At 50.4% G+C, this 15,443-nt stretch overlaps 1 protein-coding gene across 8 annotated transcripts in view; it reads left to right on the top strand.

The window, feature by feature from the left end:
• Positions 1-15,443, top strand: part of ugt2a5 (UDP glucuronosyltransferase 2 family, polypeptide A5) — a 118,227-nt gene that overhangs the window by 38,446 nt on the left and 64,338 nt on the right. The window contains exon 2 of one of the 8 annotated variants that reach the window (XM_072517089.1): positions 8,468-9,094. The exons of the other annotated variants lie outside the window; for them this stretch is intronic. Within the exon in view, the coding sequence (XP_072373190.1) occupies positions 8,468-9,094 (627 nt within the window). The remainder of the gene's footprint in view (positions 1-8,467; positions 9,095-15,443) is intronic. 8 annotated transcript variants of the gene reach the window in all.

The raw sequence follows: 15,443 nt of genomic DNA, 5'->3' as shown, positions 1-15,443 counted from the left end.
TTGGAGTTTGGGTTTGAGCTTGGCTGGGATTATGGTGTTGAAGTCAGTGAACATGAGCCTGACATAGGTATCCTTGTTGTCTAGATTCTCCAGGGATGAGTGTAGGGCCATGGAGAGAGCATCTTCTGTGGACCGATTGTGGTGGTATGTGAATTGCAGTGGATAAAGACAAGTTGGGAGGTTGGATTTGATGTGTCTCATGACTAACCTCTCGAAGCACTTCATAATAATAAATGTCAGGGCCACTGGGCGGTAGTCGTTGAGGCACATTGCCTGTACTTCTTGAAGTACTTCTTGGTCGTCTTGAAGTAGGTGAGAATCTCGGAACGGAGAGGTTAAAGATGTCCACGAACACACCCGCTAGGTGGTCCACTCATGGTCTGATTGCACGACCGGGGACTCCGTCCGGACCCATTGAAGTACAAACAGTTTAACCCCCACCATTTTGCCTTCTGGACACTTTTTAAACTTTGCTTCTCCCGTAATTTGAAGTCTATCACTGCATCTTCTACATCACTGGCTATTGTTCTACCTCCATTTTCCTGATCTGACCTATCTGATCCTACTCCTGGGATCCCACCCCCTGCCACACTAGTTTAAATACTCCCCAATTGAACTAGCAAAAGCCCCCGTAAAGACATTGGGCCCAGCTCTGCCTAAGTGCATCTTGTCCGGTTTGTACAGGTCCCACCTTCCCCAGAACAGGTCCCATTCAAGAATCTGAATCCCTCCCGGCTACACCATCTCTCCAGCTATGTGTTCATTTAGTCTATCCTCTTATTCTTGCCCTCGCTAGCATGTAGAACTGGGAGTAATCCCGAAATTACTACATTTGAGATTCTGCATTTTAGTTTATCTCCGAACTTCCTGTGCTCAGCTTACAGGTCCTCATCCTTCAGTTTACCCATGTTATTGGTACCGATGGTACCAATGCTCCTCACCTTAGCAGTGTGAAGGTACAATAAGCTTCTGGGTGTACGTACAAAAATCATTGAAGGTGGCAGGACAGATTGAGAAAGTGATTAATAAAGCATATGGGATCCTGGACTTTATAAACAGAGGAATAGGGTACAAAAGCAAGGAAGTTATGTTGAATCATTGTAATACACTGGTTCAGACTCAACTGCATTGAGTCCAATCCTTAGGAATGATGTGAAGGTATAAAAGAGGATTCAGAAAAGATTCATAATTAGCTACAAAGACAGATTGGATAGACTGGGGCTATTTTCCTTGGAGCAGAGGAGGCTGAGGGGGGACATCATAGAATCCCTAGAGTGCAGAAGAAGGCAATTCAGCCCATTGAGTCTGCAGCGGGCATTGGAAAGAGCACCCCACTAAAGCCCATGCCTCCACCCTCTCCCCGTAACCCCACCTAATCTTTTGGACATGAGGGAGCAATTTAGCATGGCCAAGCCGCCTAACCTGTACTTCTTTGGGCTGTGGGAGGAAATCAAAGCACCCGGAGGAAACCCACGCAGACATGGAGAGGACGTGCAAACTCCACACAGTCACCCGAGGCTGGAATTGAACCCGGGTCACTGGAGATGTGAGGCAGCAGTGTTAACCATTGTGCCACCATGTGAGGGGCATAGATAGACAGAAAGAAACGCTTTCCCATGGCGGAGGGATCAGTGACCAGGGGATATAGATTAAGGTAAGGGGTAGGAAGTTTAGAGGGGAAGTGAGGAAAATCCTTTTCACCCAGAGGATGGTGGGAGTCTGGAACTCGCTGCCTGAAAGGGTGGTGGAGGCAGAGACCCTCATCACATTTAAGAAGTATTTAGATGTCCAGTTTGTACTAGTCCCACCTTCCCCAGAACCGGACCCAGTGCCTCAAGAATCTAAATCCCTCCCTGCTACACCATCTCTCCAGCCAGGCAATGCCAAGGCTGTGGGCCAAGTGCTGGAAAATGGGATTAGAATAGTTAGGTGGTTGTTTTGGACTGGTCTAGATGCGATGGGCCAAAGGCCCTTTTCTGTGCTGTAGACCTCCATGACTATAATGGTTCCAGGGATGAGGAACTTCAGTCATATGGATTAATTGGAGAAGCAACGGTTGTTCCTCTCGGGGAAAAAGGATGGCTGAGAGATTTGAGAAGTGTTATACAAAGTCATGAGGGGTCTGGACAAGAGTAGAAGAGGAGAATCTGTTCCCATTGGCAGAAAGGTTGAGAATCAGAGAACACCAATTCAACGTACGATGAAATGACCATTAAAATGATTTGTTTGCCTGTGTTTTTCAACCTTAGCATCAGGTAATGGCCATTGGTTGATTGGAGATTGTAACCTTTAGGCGACAGAATGCACCAAGTGTTGTTGTATTCGTTCCTGCCCGGCAACAGAGGCAGCACCGTGTTGGCAGATGTCACCGGTCAGTTCAAGGGTCAGTGAACAGTGAGTTGGGAGCAGATGGACAGGAGAATTGGCTCCATGCAGTTGAAGTGCTGTCATTAGCTCTCTGCTGTTGAGGGGGCTGGGGCTCAGAGGAATCCCAGGAGCAGTATTTTCAGGGTAAAAGTTGGATAGTTGTGGATCAGTGAAGCCCAGGAGCAAGACTGAGAAGCTGGGACTGTGCCTGCGTTTAGACGCTAGAACGTGTAGCCTGGCCAACCCAAGGGATGTAGTCTAGGTGCAGGGTCAACTGGAAAGGAAGAAATAGAAGGCTGGATCTAGAAGTAGCTGCAAGAAAGATGTGGAAATATGTGCCCCCTGGGTTCTGATTGTATCCTGTGGAACACAAGTGGAGTAGAGCTGCTGTCAGCGGTGGATCAGACTCGCTCTTGGAAAAAGAGAGGTGGAAGACCCATCCCCAGCAAATGAACACTTGTTGGAGCTTTAAATGGTTGTGGGGCAGGCAGTATGAGCAGGAAGATGTTCTGCTGACTCCTAGGATGGTGGGAAGAGAAACCCCTCTGTCCTCAAAATCCTGGCCCAAAAGTTCAATGAGGACATTTAAATGTGTTTGCAAAAGAAAAAGTAATTGACTTGTTGGGTGCCTTTGTTGAGGTTATATTTGGTTCTGGTTTTTTGTAAGCAAAATAAATAAATTTAGAGTACCCAATTCATTTTTTCCAATTAAGGGGCAATTTAGCGTGGCCAATCCACCTACCCTGCACATCTTTGTGTTGTGGGGACGAAACCCATGCAACCACGCAGAGAATGCCCAAACTCCACACAGTCAGTGACCCAGAGCCGGGATCGAACCTGGGACCTCAGCCCCATGAGGCAGCAGTACTAACCACTGTCCCCACTTGACAGGTATAGTTAAGTATGACTAGTTAATAGAGTCTTACAGTTAAGTGTCAGTTCTGGCTCAGTAGTCACATACCTCTGAGCCTGACGGGTATGAGTTCTAGTCCCACTCCAGAAAGTTGAGCATGAAACCTAGGCTGGCACGAGTGGAATACTGAGGGAGTGCTGCACAGTTGGAGGTTGTGGGCTCGATCGTACGGGGCTCGGTGACGCGACAAAGCCTATAAATCTGCCGAGAGGCCCCTCGTGAGATTTACGATGCCGGGGACAATCTAATGATATCTCGCAAGACGCCGCGATTTGGATCTCGGCCTCACTGGGCTGGATCCAGATTTGCAGATTTAAGTGAGCGGTTATCTTCCCTTAAATATGTTTACTCCGGAGCCTCCTAAAGCCTAGGATTGACCGCCCGTGCCTGGGAGACCTCGCCATACCACTATTTAGCACCAGCTTTCACAAATGTGGACTAGGCATAACAGCATTTGGAGAGGAGGGGTGATCGCCCAGGTCACCAGAGGCTCCTGGATGGTGGGACTCTGGACGGGTGGTACCCTAGCATCCCTGATGCCTCCTGGGCACTTTGGCACTGACAGCCTGGCACCTTGACACTACCATTTGACATCCTGGCACCATGGCATTGCCCGGGTGGCACAGCCAGGCTGGAAGGGGCATTGCCAGGGCACCAGGATGGCAGTGCCAAGATATCTTTTTTAAAAAATAATTTAGAGTGCCCAATTATTTTTTCCAATTAAGGGGCAATTTAGCATGGCCAATCCACCTATCCTGCACATTTTTGGGTCGTGGGGGTGAAACCCACGCAAACATGGGGAGAACGTGCAAACTCCACACGGACAGTGACCCAGGGCTGGGATTCGAACCCGGGTCCTCAGCGCCGTAGGCAGCAATGCTAACCACTGTGTCACCGTGCTGCCCTGTGCCAAGATAACTGGGTGCCAGGTAGCCCGTGCCGGGGATTGGGCCTGGGGGTGCTCTGCGCTTAGGAGGTGGGGTGAGGGGGGACTCAAGGTCCCCCTAATCGGTAGGTCAGGTGCTGTGATGGGGGTCAAGAGTTCAGGGCGGCATTTACAAATGGTCCCCCAATCTCATTTTGTGTGCAAGAAATTAATTTAAGTGCGGCCTCGTCGGGGCTTTCCTCACCGAGGCCCCCCAAAAACCCCAGAATCCCGTTTAATAGCGGGGTGATTCTCGGCGCTGCATACATCAAGAAACACCCCTCTAAACACACCCAAATTGGGACTCTTTTTTTCCCGTTAAATTGCGCCTCTGTCTTTTGGGTCAGACTATAAATAGAGACCTTGTGTACGATTCTCCCAAAAAATGAAGTGTCATTTTGGGCGGAATTCGTGGGGGATTGTCGCTGGACGTTTGGGCGCGATCATGATCACAATTCACTCAGAGTTGTTTTTTAAAATAAATTTAGAGTACCCAATTATTTTTTTTGCAATTAAGGGCAATTTAGCGTGGCCAATCCACCTAACCTGCACATCCTTGGGTTGTGGTGTGCCACACAGGCACAGGGGGAATGTACAAACTCCACATGGACAGTTGTTATGGGTCCGGGTTTACAGAACCCCAAAGTGTTTCATGGAGTTCAACCGACCCACAACTTTTAATAGATTGTGGTGTGGGAAGCACACGGCGTACTCTCCAGGTGTGATACAGCAGAAATGGACAAGTGGTTTTTAAAACAAAACAATGATTATTCTATGAACTCAAGTTAACCCTTTTAAAACAAACATTGAGTATCTTAACACCCATTACTTCAAAGATAACCCCAAAAGACTACAACACTAAATAATCCTTCAAACTGTTCCTTTAAACATCCAAAAGACTTCAAACCTTCAAAAATAGGAGCACATTAGGTTACATTCAATATATTAGTCTTTGCATTGCAAAAATTAACAGACCAGCTCTGTGTTTCTTCATGCAGCTCTCAGCAAAACACACAGACACTCCCAGCTGCCTTCTCAAACTGAAACTCAAAAAGCAGAAGTGAGCTCTGCTCCCCCCACCCTCTGACATCACTGCAGTAATATGATCACTCCATTTCTTAAAGGGAAATTGCTTAAACATCCATTTCTTAAAGGTACTCTCACATGACACAGTGATCCATCGCTGGGATTCGAACACGGGTCCTCAGATCTGTAGGCAGCAATGCTAGCCATTGTGCCACGTGCCGCCCATTCAATTCACCCAGTGTTAGTCATTTTTTTTGGAGTTTGGGGAGATTCTCTCTGAATTATCCAACACTTAGGGGGCGGCTGACGCCGAAATCAGGAAATGCGATTGAGCGGAGAATCGGTTCCACTGGGGCGAATTCCCGAAGGCGAGGTTCACTTGTGCTTTCAAAAATTGAGAAACAGGTGCTGTGGCTGATGAGGGAGAGAGTGGTGGTAGGACATGGAGAGTTGCGACCGTGGGCTGCCGTTTCTGGCTAGACTGCCTGGGGGTGGGGCCATGCCAGGGTCGGGGAGGGGAGATGCACTGGACGGGGGCCACAGAGCATACTCTAGCATGGGCATGCCAGCCGATGGCACCCCTGCAACGGGGATTGGCGCCAGGGCCCCCATGGTGCCAGACATCGATGGTTCTTAGAGACCGACTTCTTGGAGATCGGTGCGCCCTTTTTTAACAGTGCCCAGATGTCAAAAATAAATCGAGGAACCCCCCACCCCCCACCCATGGACATCACAACCCCCAGCAGATGGGCAACATCCTCAACCCCGGAGGGCCAACCTTTCCCCACTGTTATAACCTGCCTGCTTACCATTGGCTGGGGACTAATGACAATCCCACAATCCTGTGGGAGTATGAGCTTCCCCAATGAGGGGGGGGGGCGGAGAAATCATTAGTAAACTCCAAGTATAAATAAAGCTGGCCAGTTTGGAACCAGCAGGAAGGAGTGTGCAGCAAGGGAAGTTATTGCTGCTGTTATATATATATATGTTATTGTAAATAAATGTTATTACTTTGTATCCTTAAAACTCGTGCTGGATTCTTCGTGGCCCTCACAAAACTGGCGACGAGGATGGGATTCGAACCCACGCGTGCACTGCACAATGGATTATCCAGGTGTGATCAAAATGAAAATGTTGGCCCGTAGTTATGTCTGGTGGCCAGGCCTCGACACCGACATTGAGAAGGTGGCCCAAAACTGCTCCATTTGCCAGGAGCATCAGAGGCTTCCGCCGGCCGCGCCCCTACATCACTGGGAATGGCCAGGGCGGCCTTGGGCACGCTTGCATGCAGATTTCGCAGGCCCTTTTCAAGGATCCATGTTCCTTCTATTAATCGACACCCAGTCGAAATGGCGAGAGGTGCATAAGATGCAGGGGACAACGTCCTGCGCAACAATTGAAAAGATGCGTTTGTCCTTTAGTACGCATGGCCTCCCCGAGGTGCTGGTCACGGATAATGGCACTCCATTCACGAGTGAGGAGTTTGCGAGGTTCATGAAGATGAACGGCATACGCCATATCCACACTGCCCCTTACCACCCGGCTTCAAATGGGTTGGCAGAGCGCGCAGTGCAGACATTCAAAAGAGGCCTAAAGAAGCAGTCTTCCGGATCAATGGACACGAGACTGGCTCGCTTTTTGTTTACGTATATGACCACCCCCCATGCGGTGACTGGGGTAGCTCCCGCAGAACTCCTAATGTGCTGGAGACTTCGCGCCCGCCTTAGTATGGTTTTCCCGGACATTGGCGCAAAGGTACGTCGCACACAAGAATGGCAGGGACAGGGATTTTCTCGCCATCGGCCGATTCAGCAGTTTGCGCCCAGTGACCCAGTGTTCGTTTGGAATTTTGCTGGTGGTGCCCAGTGGGTTCCTGGCGTAATCTTTCGCCAAACGGGCCCTATATCTTACCAGGTGCAAGCCCAGGGTCGTCTCCAGCGCAAACATGTAGACCACGTTCGGTCCAGAAGACTATCCCCTCCAAAGATTCCCCGCCCCCGGAGGTCATTTCTACAGCCGCAGAGACCAGAGACAAGGGAAGGTAGTCCTCACAATCTTCCACTGGTTCCTCACTCAAAGCCTGCGCAGGTCGCTACAGAACCGAATGGAGGTAGAGACGCTGACATGACGGAGGCAGCGGACTCTGACTCCGAGATGGAGACACAGGATGCATCAGAGGGGGAATCCTCGGGTCCAGGGGCCGTGGATGTACAACCGTTACGCCGTTCATCACGGAAGCGCCTGTCTCCGTCTCGTTACACGCCGCCTGATCCAGCGCCGCGTGCAAATGGTGTCCGGCCTGCGGCAAAATGAGTCCGACGACCTCCTTCGCCAGGGTTTTCGGTGGATTCCTTGGACTTTGGTGGGGAGGGATGTTATAACCTGCCTGCTTACCATTGGCTGGGGACTAATGACAATCCCACAATCCTGTGGGAGTATGAGCTTCCCCAATGAGATGGGCGGAGAAACCATTTGTAAACTCCAAGTATAAATAAAGCTGGCCAGTTTGGAACCAGCAGGAAGGAGTGTGCAGCAAGGGACGTTGCTGCTGCTGCTATTATATATATGTTATTGTAAATAAATGTTATTACTTTGTATCCTTAAAACTCGTGTTGGATTCTTCGTGGCCCTCACAAAACCCACCATCCCCATTGAACCTCGCATCGAGGCATCATCCCTCTCCCTCTGAAGTGAGCGTACCTTATGGGGGTATGGGGTCATTGACGGACCCCCCCCCCCTTTAAGGTCAACCCCACTTTTCAGACCTCCCTCTTTCAGGCTCCCCTCCACCCCTACCCCCCCATGCGCCCGCACAGCTTTCTTTCTTTGTGTATTCCCAAGCATCAGTTCTTTCCACAGTGTTCAAATTCACACCAGACAACAGGGTTTTAATGTTGTAGATTTAACTTAATGTCAAGTGGTGAATAATAAAACTTGGATTCAATCACATCATTTCTGAATCCAGCCCGGGATTTCGAATTTGCTGTTACTTTATCACGCGGAGCTGAACTTTAATCCACAAAGGCTCGATGTCCTCTTGGCGGACTGATTTTATTTGTTCTGACTCGTATGGATAGGAGCAGTGGTGTGAGTATAAAGTTTGTGATTTGAGCTGTGGGTTTTGGTTTCCAGCTCTGCACCATTTTGCATGGACAATATGCAGCTCAGGGTCGTGTTTACGGCGTTCCTCTTTCTCCAGAGCGTGTCCAGTGACAATGTGCTGATCTGGCCGGCAGAAGGCAGTCACTGGATTAATATGAAACATATCATTGAGGAGCTGTTCGAGAGGGGCCATAATGTTACTGTGGCTGTACATACTGCTGCACTCTACGTAAACTATTCTGAACCCTCAGCCATCACATTTGAAGTATTTGAAGTACCGTTTACCAGGGACACATACAAAGATTTTATGACTGACATTCTGCACTTCTGGATTTATGAGGAACGTAATTTATCCTACTGGGATAGATACAAAAAATTCAGCGCCATCATGACAACAGGAACAAAACTGCACAGACAGATCTGTGATGGAATATTGACGAACCACAAACTGCTGGAAAAACTGGAAGAATCGAAGTTTACAGTTCTTCTGTCCGATCCTGTACAACCTTGTGGTGAGCTTCTGGCTACAAAGCTGGGAATTCCCTTTATTTTCACTCTGAGATTCTCCTTCGGATCTGCATTGGAGCGGCTCTGTGGACAACTGCCAGCTCCCCCTTCCTATGTACCTGTTTCCATGTCAGAACTTTCTGATAGAATGACATTTGCTCAGAGAGTTCAAAACATCCAGTACTCGATCATGTACGACCTGATGAGCAACTGGTTGTGGCGTGAATGGGATTCGTATTACAGTGAGGTTTTAGGTGAGTTTGAACAGTTTATTGTACGAGAACAAAAAAGGGTTAAAATGTTGATTTATTCCAAGGTGTGAGTGTTCGCTCTGTCAGATTTCACCAAAGAAGAGTATTTAGAATGGATCAGAACAATAGAGGAAGCATTGGAAAAACATACATGTCTATTGGCATGCGAACGCTTTCATCATCACGTCTTCACAAAGTTCCAAAGCCCTTTAGGACCAATGAAATCACTGTCGCTTTAAGGGCAAATGCTGCAACCAATAGGAATTCAATCTGTATTCCAGCCAATGCCCTAAATCCCAGGCACTGGCAGCGTGTCAAGATGGTATTATGGATAATTTCAATGGGCATTTCTGGGACTTCACCCTCTTTAGGACCTCAGTGCAGACTTCAGCAAAGTCCGAAATAGGCATATTCTTAAAGCCTTGAAAATGTAACCGTATTAACCTACTTCGCCCCAGTGGTGATCAATTACCTTCTCTAATCAGAATGACGCCACTGGAAACCACGGAGTTTTTGGTAGGTTTTTGCTCTTACCTTGGGAGGGAATGAATGGGGTTGGTGGCCTAACATGGCGATGCAATCAAGCCTTGACCCTGGCTTTGAGAGATAACTTTCCCCTCTGCTGCACTCTCTGCCAATAAGGCAGGATGCCACGTAGTTCATGGGCATTATCTTAATTAATCAAAGTGAACATCAGTCTGTTAATAATAATCTTTTATCGTCACAAGTAGGCTACATTAACACTGCAATGAAGTTATTGTGAAAATCCTATAGTCGCCACACTTTGGCGCCTGTTAGGGTACACAGAGGGAGAATTCAGAATGTCCAATTCACCTAACCGCATGTCTTTCGGGATTTGTGGGAGGAAACCGGAGCACCCGGAGGAAACCCACGCAGACACGGGGAGGACATGCAGACTCCGCACAGACAATGACCCAAGCCGGGAATCACACCCTGTGAAGCAACAGTGCTACCCACTGTGATACCATGCTGCCCTGTTATGATCAATAAAAATTTTGAGAAATAAACGGGAAAGTGAACGATACCCAATGTTTGGTAGATCACCCCCGCATTCTGGCAGTGAGACTGTGGAGTTACTCCGATAGCTTATGTAATAATTGCTTCCCCCCTGCAATACATTTTTGCGTCACTTTCTTTTAACTCTGTTCTTTGAACAAACCTTTTTTTTAAAATTTAGAGTACCCGATTATTATTTTTCCAATTAAGGGGCAATTTAGTGTGTTCAATCGACCTAGCCTGCACTTCTTTTGGGTTGTGGGGGTGAGACCCACGCAAACACGGGGAGAATGTGCAAACTCCACACTGACAGTGATCCGTGGCCGGGATCGAACTTGGGACCTCAGCGCCATGAGGCAGCAGTGCTAACCACTGCACCACCGTACGCCCCTCTTTGAACAAACCTGTTTATATTTCCTGACAGCTTGTGAGAGTGTTCAACTCCAGCAGCCATTTATGTAACCTTACCTGTGATTCACATTCATTTTAAAATGTTCTGATTCATCTTTTATCCATTAATGTTTAAAATTATTTTAACCTCCTATATGTTTACGTGGGTTTATGGTTTTATGTGATCAGCATCAAAATAGTCAAATTTCTGTATTTACTTAGGATCTGAATGATGTTGGCAAGGCTGCATCTATTGCCCATCCTTAGTTGCCCATTGGGGTAAAGGGGATGATCCATCTTTTGACAATAAAGTGGTGCTTAGTTCACCCTTTTGTCTAAGTCTAGGAGGAATAATGAAATGGGTCTTCTCTTGTCCAACATACCTATTGGTCAAGTTTGTTATGTTTTGTTGCAATTTTTGAATAAGAATGTTGGTATCTGATTCATTTATCTGGCAGTAGAGTGCAATACTTCATTAGCATTAATTGACTTTAAATCCTTCCTGGTGTTGCTAACTTTTGGTTGGCTCTTAATTCGTAATTTGCTCTGTTTGTTTAACCACTGCTCTAGAGTCGCCAGGTATCTTTTTTTAAAAAAATAACTTTTATTAAAGGTTTTCATAAAATGTCAATAACAAAATGAAAAAGAAACCCAACAGGGTTAAGTACAAAACACAGTCCAGAAAAACAACCCTCCATACCTCCCTTCCCCCCCCCGTAAATAAATAATAAATTAACATTAATACCCCGACTTAAGACAACAAATATATACACCCCCTCAGACCCTCCAGTGTACATAACAAAAACAAAAAAAAATAAAGTGACCCCCCGAGTTGCTGCTGCCATTGACCAATGTCTACCGCTCTGCCAGGAAGTCTAAGAACGGTTGCCACCGCCTAAAGAACCCTTGTACCGAACCTCTCAAGGCGAATTTCACCCTCTCCAACTTAATAAACCCCGCCATATCGTTGATCCAGGATTCCACGCTTGGGGGCCTCGCATCCTTCCACTGAAGAAGAATCCTTTGCCGGGCTACCAGGGACGCAAAGGCCAGAATACCGGCTTCTTTCGCCTCCTGCACTCCCGGCTCCTCTGCCACCCCAAATATTGCGAGCCCCAGCCCGGTTTGACCCTGGATCCTACCACCCTCGACACCGTCCTCGCTATGCCCTTCCAAAATTCCTCCAGCGCTGGGCTTGCCCAGAACATATGGGTGTGATTTGCTGGGATCCCTGAGCACCTAACACACCTGTCCTCACCCCCAAAGAACCGGCTCATCCTTGTCCCGGTCATGTGTGCCCTGTGCAGCACCTTAAACTGTATGAGGCTGAGCCTCGCGCATGATGAGGAAGAGTTCACCCTCCCCAGGGCATCTGCCCACGTCCCTTCCTCAATTTCCTCTCCCAACTCCTCCTCCCACTTACCTTTTACCAAGATCTTCCCCACTCTCTTCCCCCCCCCCCCCCCGCCCCCCGAGAGCACCCTGTCCTGTACTGTGTGTGGCCATAGCCGCGGGAATTCCACCACCTGCCGCCTGGCAAACGCCCTTACCTGTAAGTACCTGAAGGTGTTCCCCGGGGGGGAGCCCGTACTTCTCCTCCAGCTCACCCAGGCTCGAGAACTTCCCGTCCACAAACAGGTCCCCCAACTTTCGTATCCCTGCCCTGTGCCACCCCGCAAACCCTCCACCTGTTCTTCCCGGGGCGAACCGGTGATTCCCCCGTAATGGGGTCCCCGCCGAGAACCCCACTTCCCCCCTGTGCCGCCTCCACTGCCCCCAAATTTTGAGGGCAGCCACTACCACCGGGCTCGTGGTATACCTCCTTGGAGGGAGCAGCAGCGGCGCCATTGCCAGCGCCCCCAGACTCTTCCCCACACAAGACGCCGTCTCCAGCCTCTTCCATGCAGCCCCCTCCCCTTCCATCACCCACTTGCGCACCATCGTTGCATTGGCGGCCCAGTAGTACCCACAGAGGTTGTCCAGCGCCAGTCCCCCCCTATCTCTACTCCGCTCCAGGAACACCCTCCTCACCCTCGGAGTCCCTCGCGCCCACACAAACCCCATTATACTCCTGTTAACCCGCCTGAAAAAAGCCTTTGGGATAAACACGGGGAGGCACTGGAACAGGAACAAAAACCTTGGGAGCACCCTCATTTTGATTGACTGCACCCTACCCGCCAAAGACAGTGGCAACGCGTCCCACCTCTTGAACTCCTCCTCCATTTGTCCCACCAGCCTTGTAAAATTAAGCCTATGTAGGGCCCCCCAGCTCCTGGCCACCTGGACTCCCAAATACCTGAAGCTCCTCTCCGCCTTTTTTAGTGGGAGCTCGCCAATCCCCCTCTCCTGGTCTCCTGGATGAACTACGAACAGCTCGCTCTTCCCCATATTGAGCTTGTACCCCGAAAAGTCCCCGAATTCCCTAAGAATCCTCATTACCTCCGGCATTCCTCCCACCAGCAGGTCGTCTGCATAAAGTGACACCCTATGCTCCTCCCCACCACGCACCAACCCGCTCCAGTTCCTTGACTCCCTCAGTGCCATAGCCAGGGCTTCAATCGCCAGTGCGAAGAGCAGGGGGGACAAGGGACACCCCTGTCTCGTCCCTTGGTGCAACCGAAAGTACTCAGACCTCCTCCTGTTTGTGGCCACACTCGCCATCGGGACCTCATACAGCAGCCTAACCCACCTGACAAACCCCTCCCCAAACCCGAACCTCTTCAGCACCTCCCACAGGTACCCCCACTCTACCCTATCGAAGGCTTTCTCAGCGTCCATCGCCACCACTATCTCCGCCTCCCCCTCCGTTGCCGGCATCATGATAACGTTCAAAAGCCTCCGCACATTCGCGTTCAACTGCCTCCCCTTCACAAACTCCGTCTGGTCTTCATGGATGATCTGCGGCACACAATCCTCAATCCTCGTGGCTAAGACCTTCGCCAGCACCTTGGCATCTACATTTAGCAAGGAGATCGGTCTGTAAGACCCACACTGCAGGGGATCCTTGTCCCGCTTCAGGATCAAGGAGATCAGTGCCCGGGACATCGTCGGGGGAAAAACCCTCCCCTCCCTTGCCTCATTGAAGGTCCTAACTAACAGCGGGCCCAACAGGTCCATATATTTTTTATAAAATTCAACCGGGAAACCGTCCGGCCCTGGTGCCTTCCCCGCATGCATGCTTCCTATCCCTTTGATCAGTTCCTCCAGCCCAATCGGGGCCCCCAATCCCGCCACCAGTCCCTCTTCCACCTTTGGAAACCTCAATTGGTCTAGGAAGTGGCCCATCCCTCCCTCCTCCCGTGGGGGCTCGGATCGGTACAATTCCTCATAAAAGTCCCTGAAGACCCCATTGATGCCAACTCCACTCCGCACCACACTCCCTCCCCTGTCCTTAACTCCCCCGATCTCCCTAGCTGCGTCCCGCTTCCGAAGCTGATGCGCCAGCATCCGGCTTGCCTTTGCCCCATACTCGTAGATCGCCCCCTGGACCTTCCTCCCCTGCACCTCCGCCTTCCTGGTGGTCACCAGGTCGAATTCGATCTGGAGGCTACGCCTCTTCCTCAACAATCCTTCCTCGGGCTCCTCCGCATACCTCCTGTCTACCCTCACCATCTCCACCACAAGCCTCTCCCTCTCCCTCCGCTCCCACCGCTCCTTGTGGGCCCTAATGGAGATCAGCTCTCCCCTCACCACCGCCTTCAGTGCCTCCCATACCATCCCCACTCGGACCTCCCCGTTGTCGTTGGTCTCCAAGTACCTCACTATACTTCCTCGGACCCGCTCGCTCACCTCCTCGTCTGCCAACAGCCCCACCTCCAAGTGCCACAGCGGGCGCTAGTCCCTCTCCTCCCCCATCTCCAAGACCACCCAATGTGGGGCGTGGTCTGAAATGGCTATTGCCGAATACTCGGTATCCTCTACTCTCGCTATCAGCGCCCTACTCAAGATGAAAAAGTCAATTCGGGAATAAGCCTTATGGACATGTGAGAAGAATGAAAATTCCCGAGTCCCCGGCCTTGCAAATCTCCAAGGGTCCACCCCTCCCATTTGGTCCATAAATCCCCTCCGCACTCTAGCCGCCGCCGCTTCCTACCCGTCCTAGACCTGGAGCGATCCAGTGCCGGATCCAGCACCGTGTTAAAGTCTCCCCCCATTATCAGGCCCCCCACTGCCAAGTCTGGGATCCGACCCAACATACGCCGCATAAAACCCGCATCATCCCAGTTCGGGGCATACACATTGACCAGTACCACCCTCTCTCCCTGCAACTTACCACTTACCATTATGTACCTACAGCCATTATCTGCCACAATGCTCAACGCCTCAAACGGCACCTTCTTTCCCACCAAGACCGCCACCCCTCGATTTTTGGCATCCAGCCCCGAGTGAAACACCTGACCTACCCACCCTTTCCTCAATCTTACCTGGTCTGCCACCTTCAGGTGTGTCTCCTGAAGCATAACCACATCCGCCTTGAGCCCCTTCAGGTGCGCGAACACGCGGGCCCGCTTAACCGGCCCATTCAGTCCCCTTACATTCCAGGTTATCAGCCGGATCAGGGGGCTACCCGCCCCCCTCCCCCGCTGACTAGCCATGACCTCTCCTCAGCCAGCCACGCGCCCGCACCCCACACCCGGCCCGTTCCCCACAGCGGCATACCCCTGTCTCGACTCCCCCCCCCACTCGCTCCAGCTCCTCCTTGACCATAGCAGCAGCAACTCTAGCAGGTCCATTTTAATCTCTCTGAAGCAGCGCTGGATACCCTCCTGCTGCTCTTCCGCCCACTGCATCCATGCTGCCTGGTTTCCGCCCGCCGCCATTTTGTCCTTCTTCCCTCGCACCTTCTTCGGGTCCACCACCACCTTTTTTGTCGCCCCGCTCCTAGTTGAAGCCATATACTGACGGGGAGCTATTGTAGACTCCTTCCCACAACGGGAAACGTCGA

The sequence above is a fragment of the Scyliorhinus torazame genome, chromosome 9 (genome assembly GCF_047496885.1).
Source record: "Scyliorhinus torazame isolate Kashiwa2021f chromosome 9, sScyTor2.1, whole genome shotgun sequence".
Taxonomy (NCBI): domain Eukaryota; kingdom Metazoa; phylum Chordata; class Chondrichthyes; order Carcharhiniformes; family Scyliorhinidae; genus Scyliorhinus; species Scyliorhinus torazame.
The sequence above is the reverse complement of the archived record's forward strand: the minus strand, read 5'-3'. Positions and strand labels throughout refer to the sequence as shown.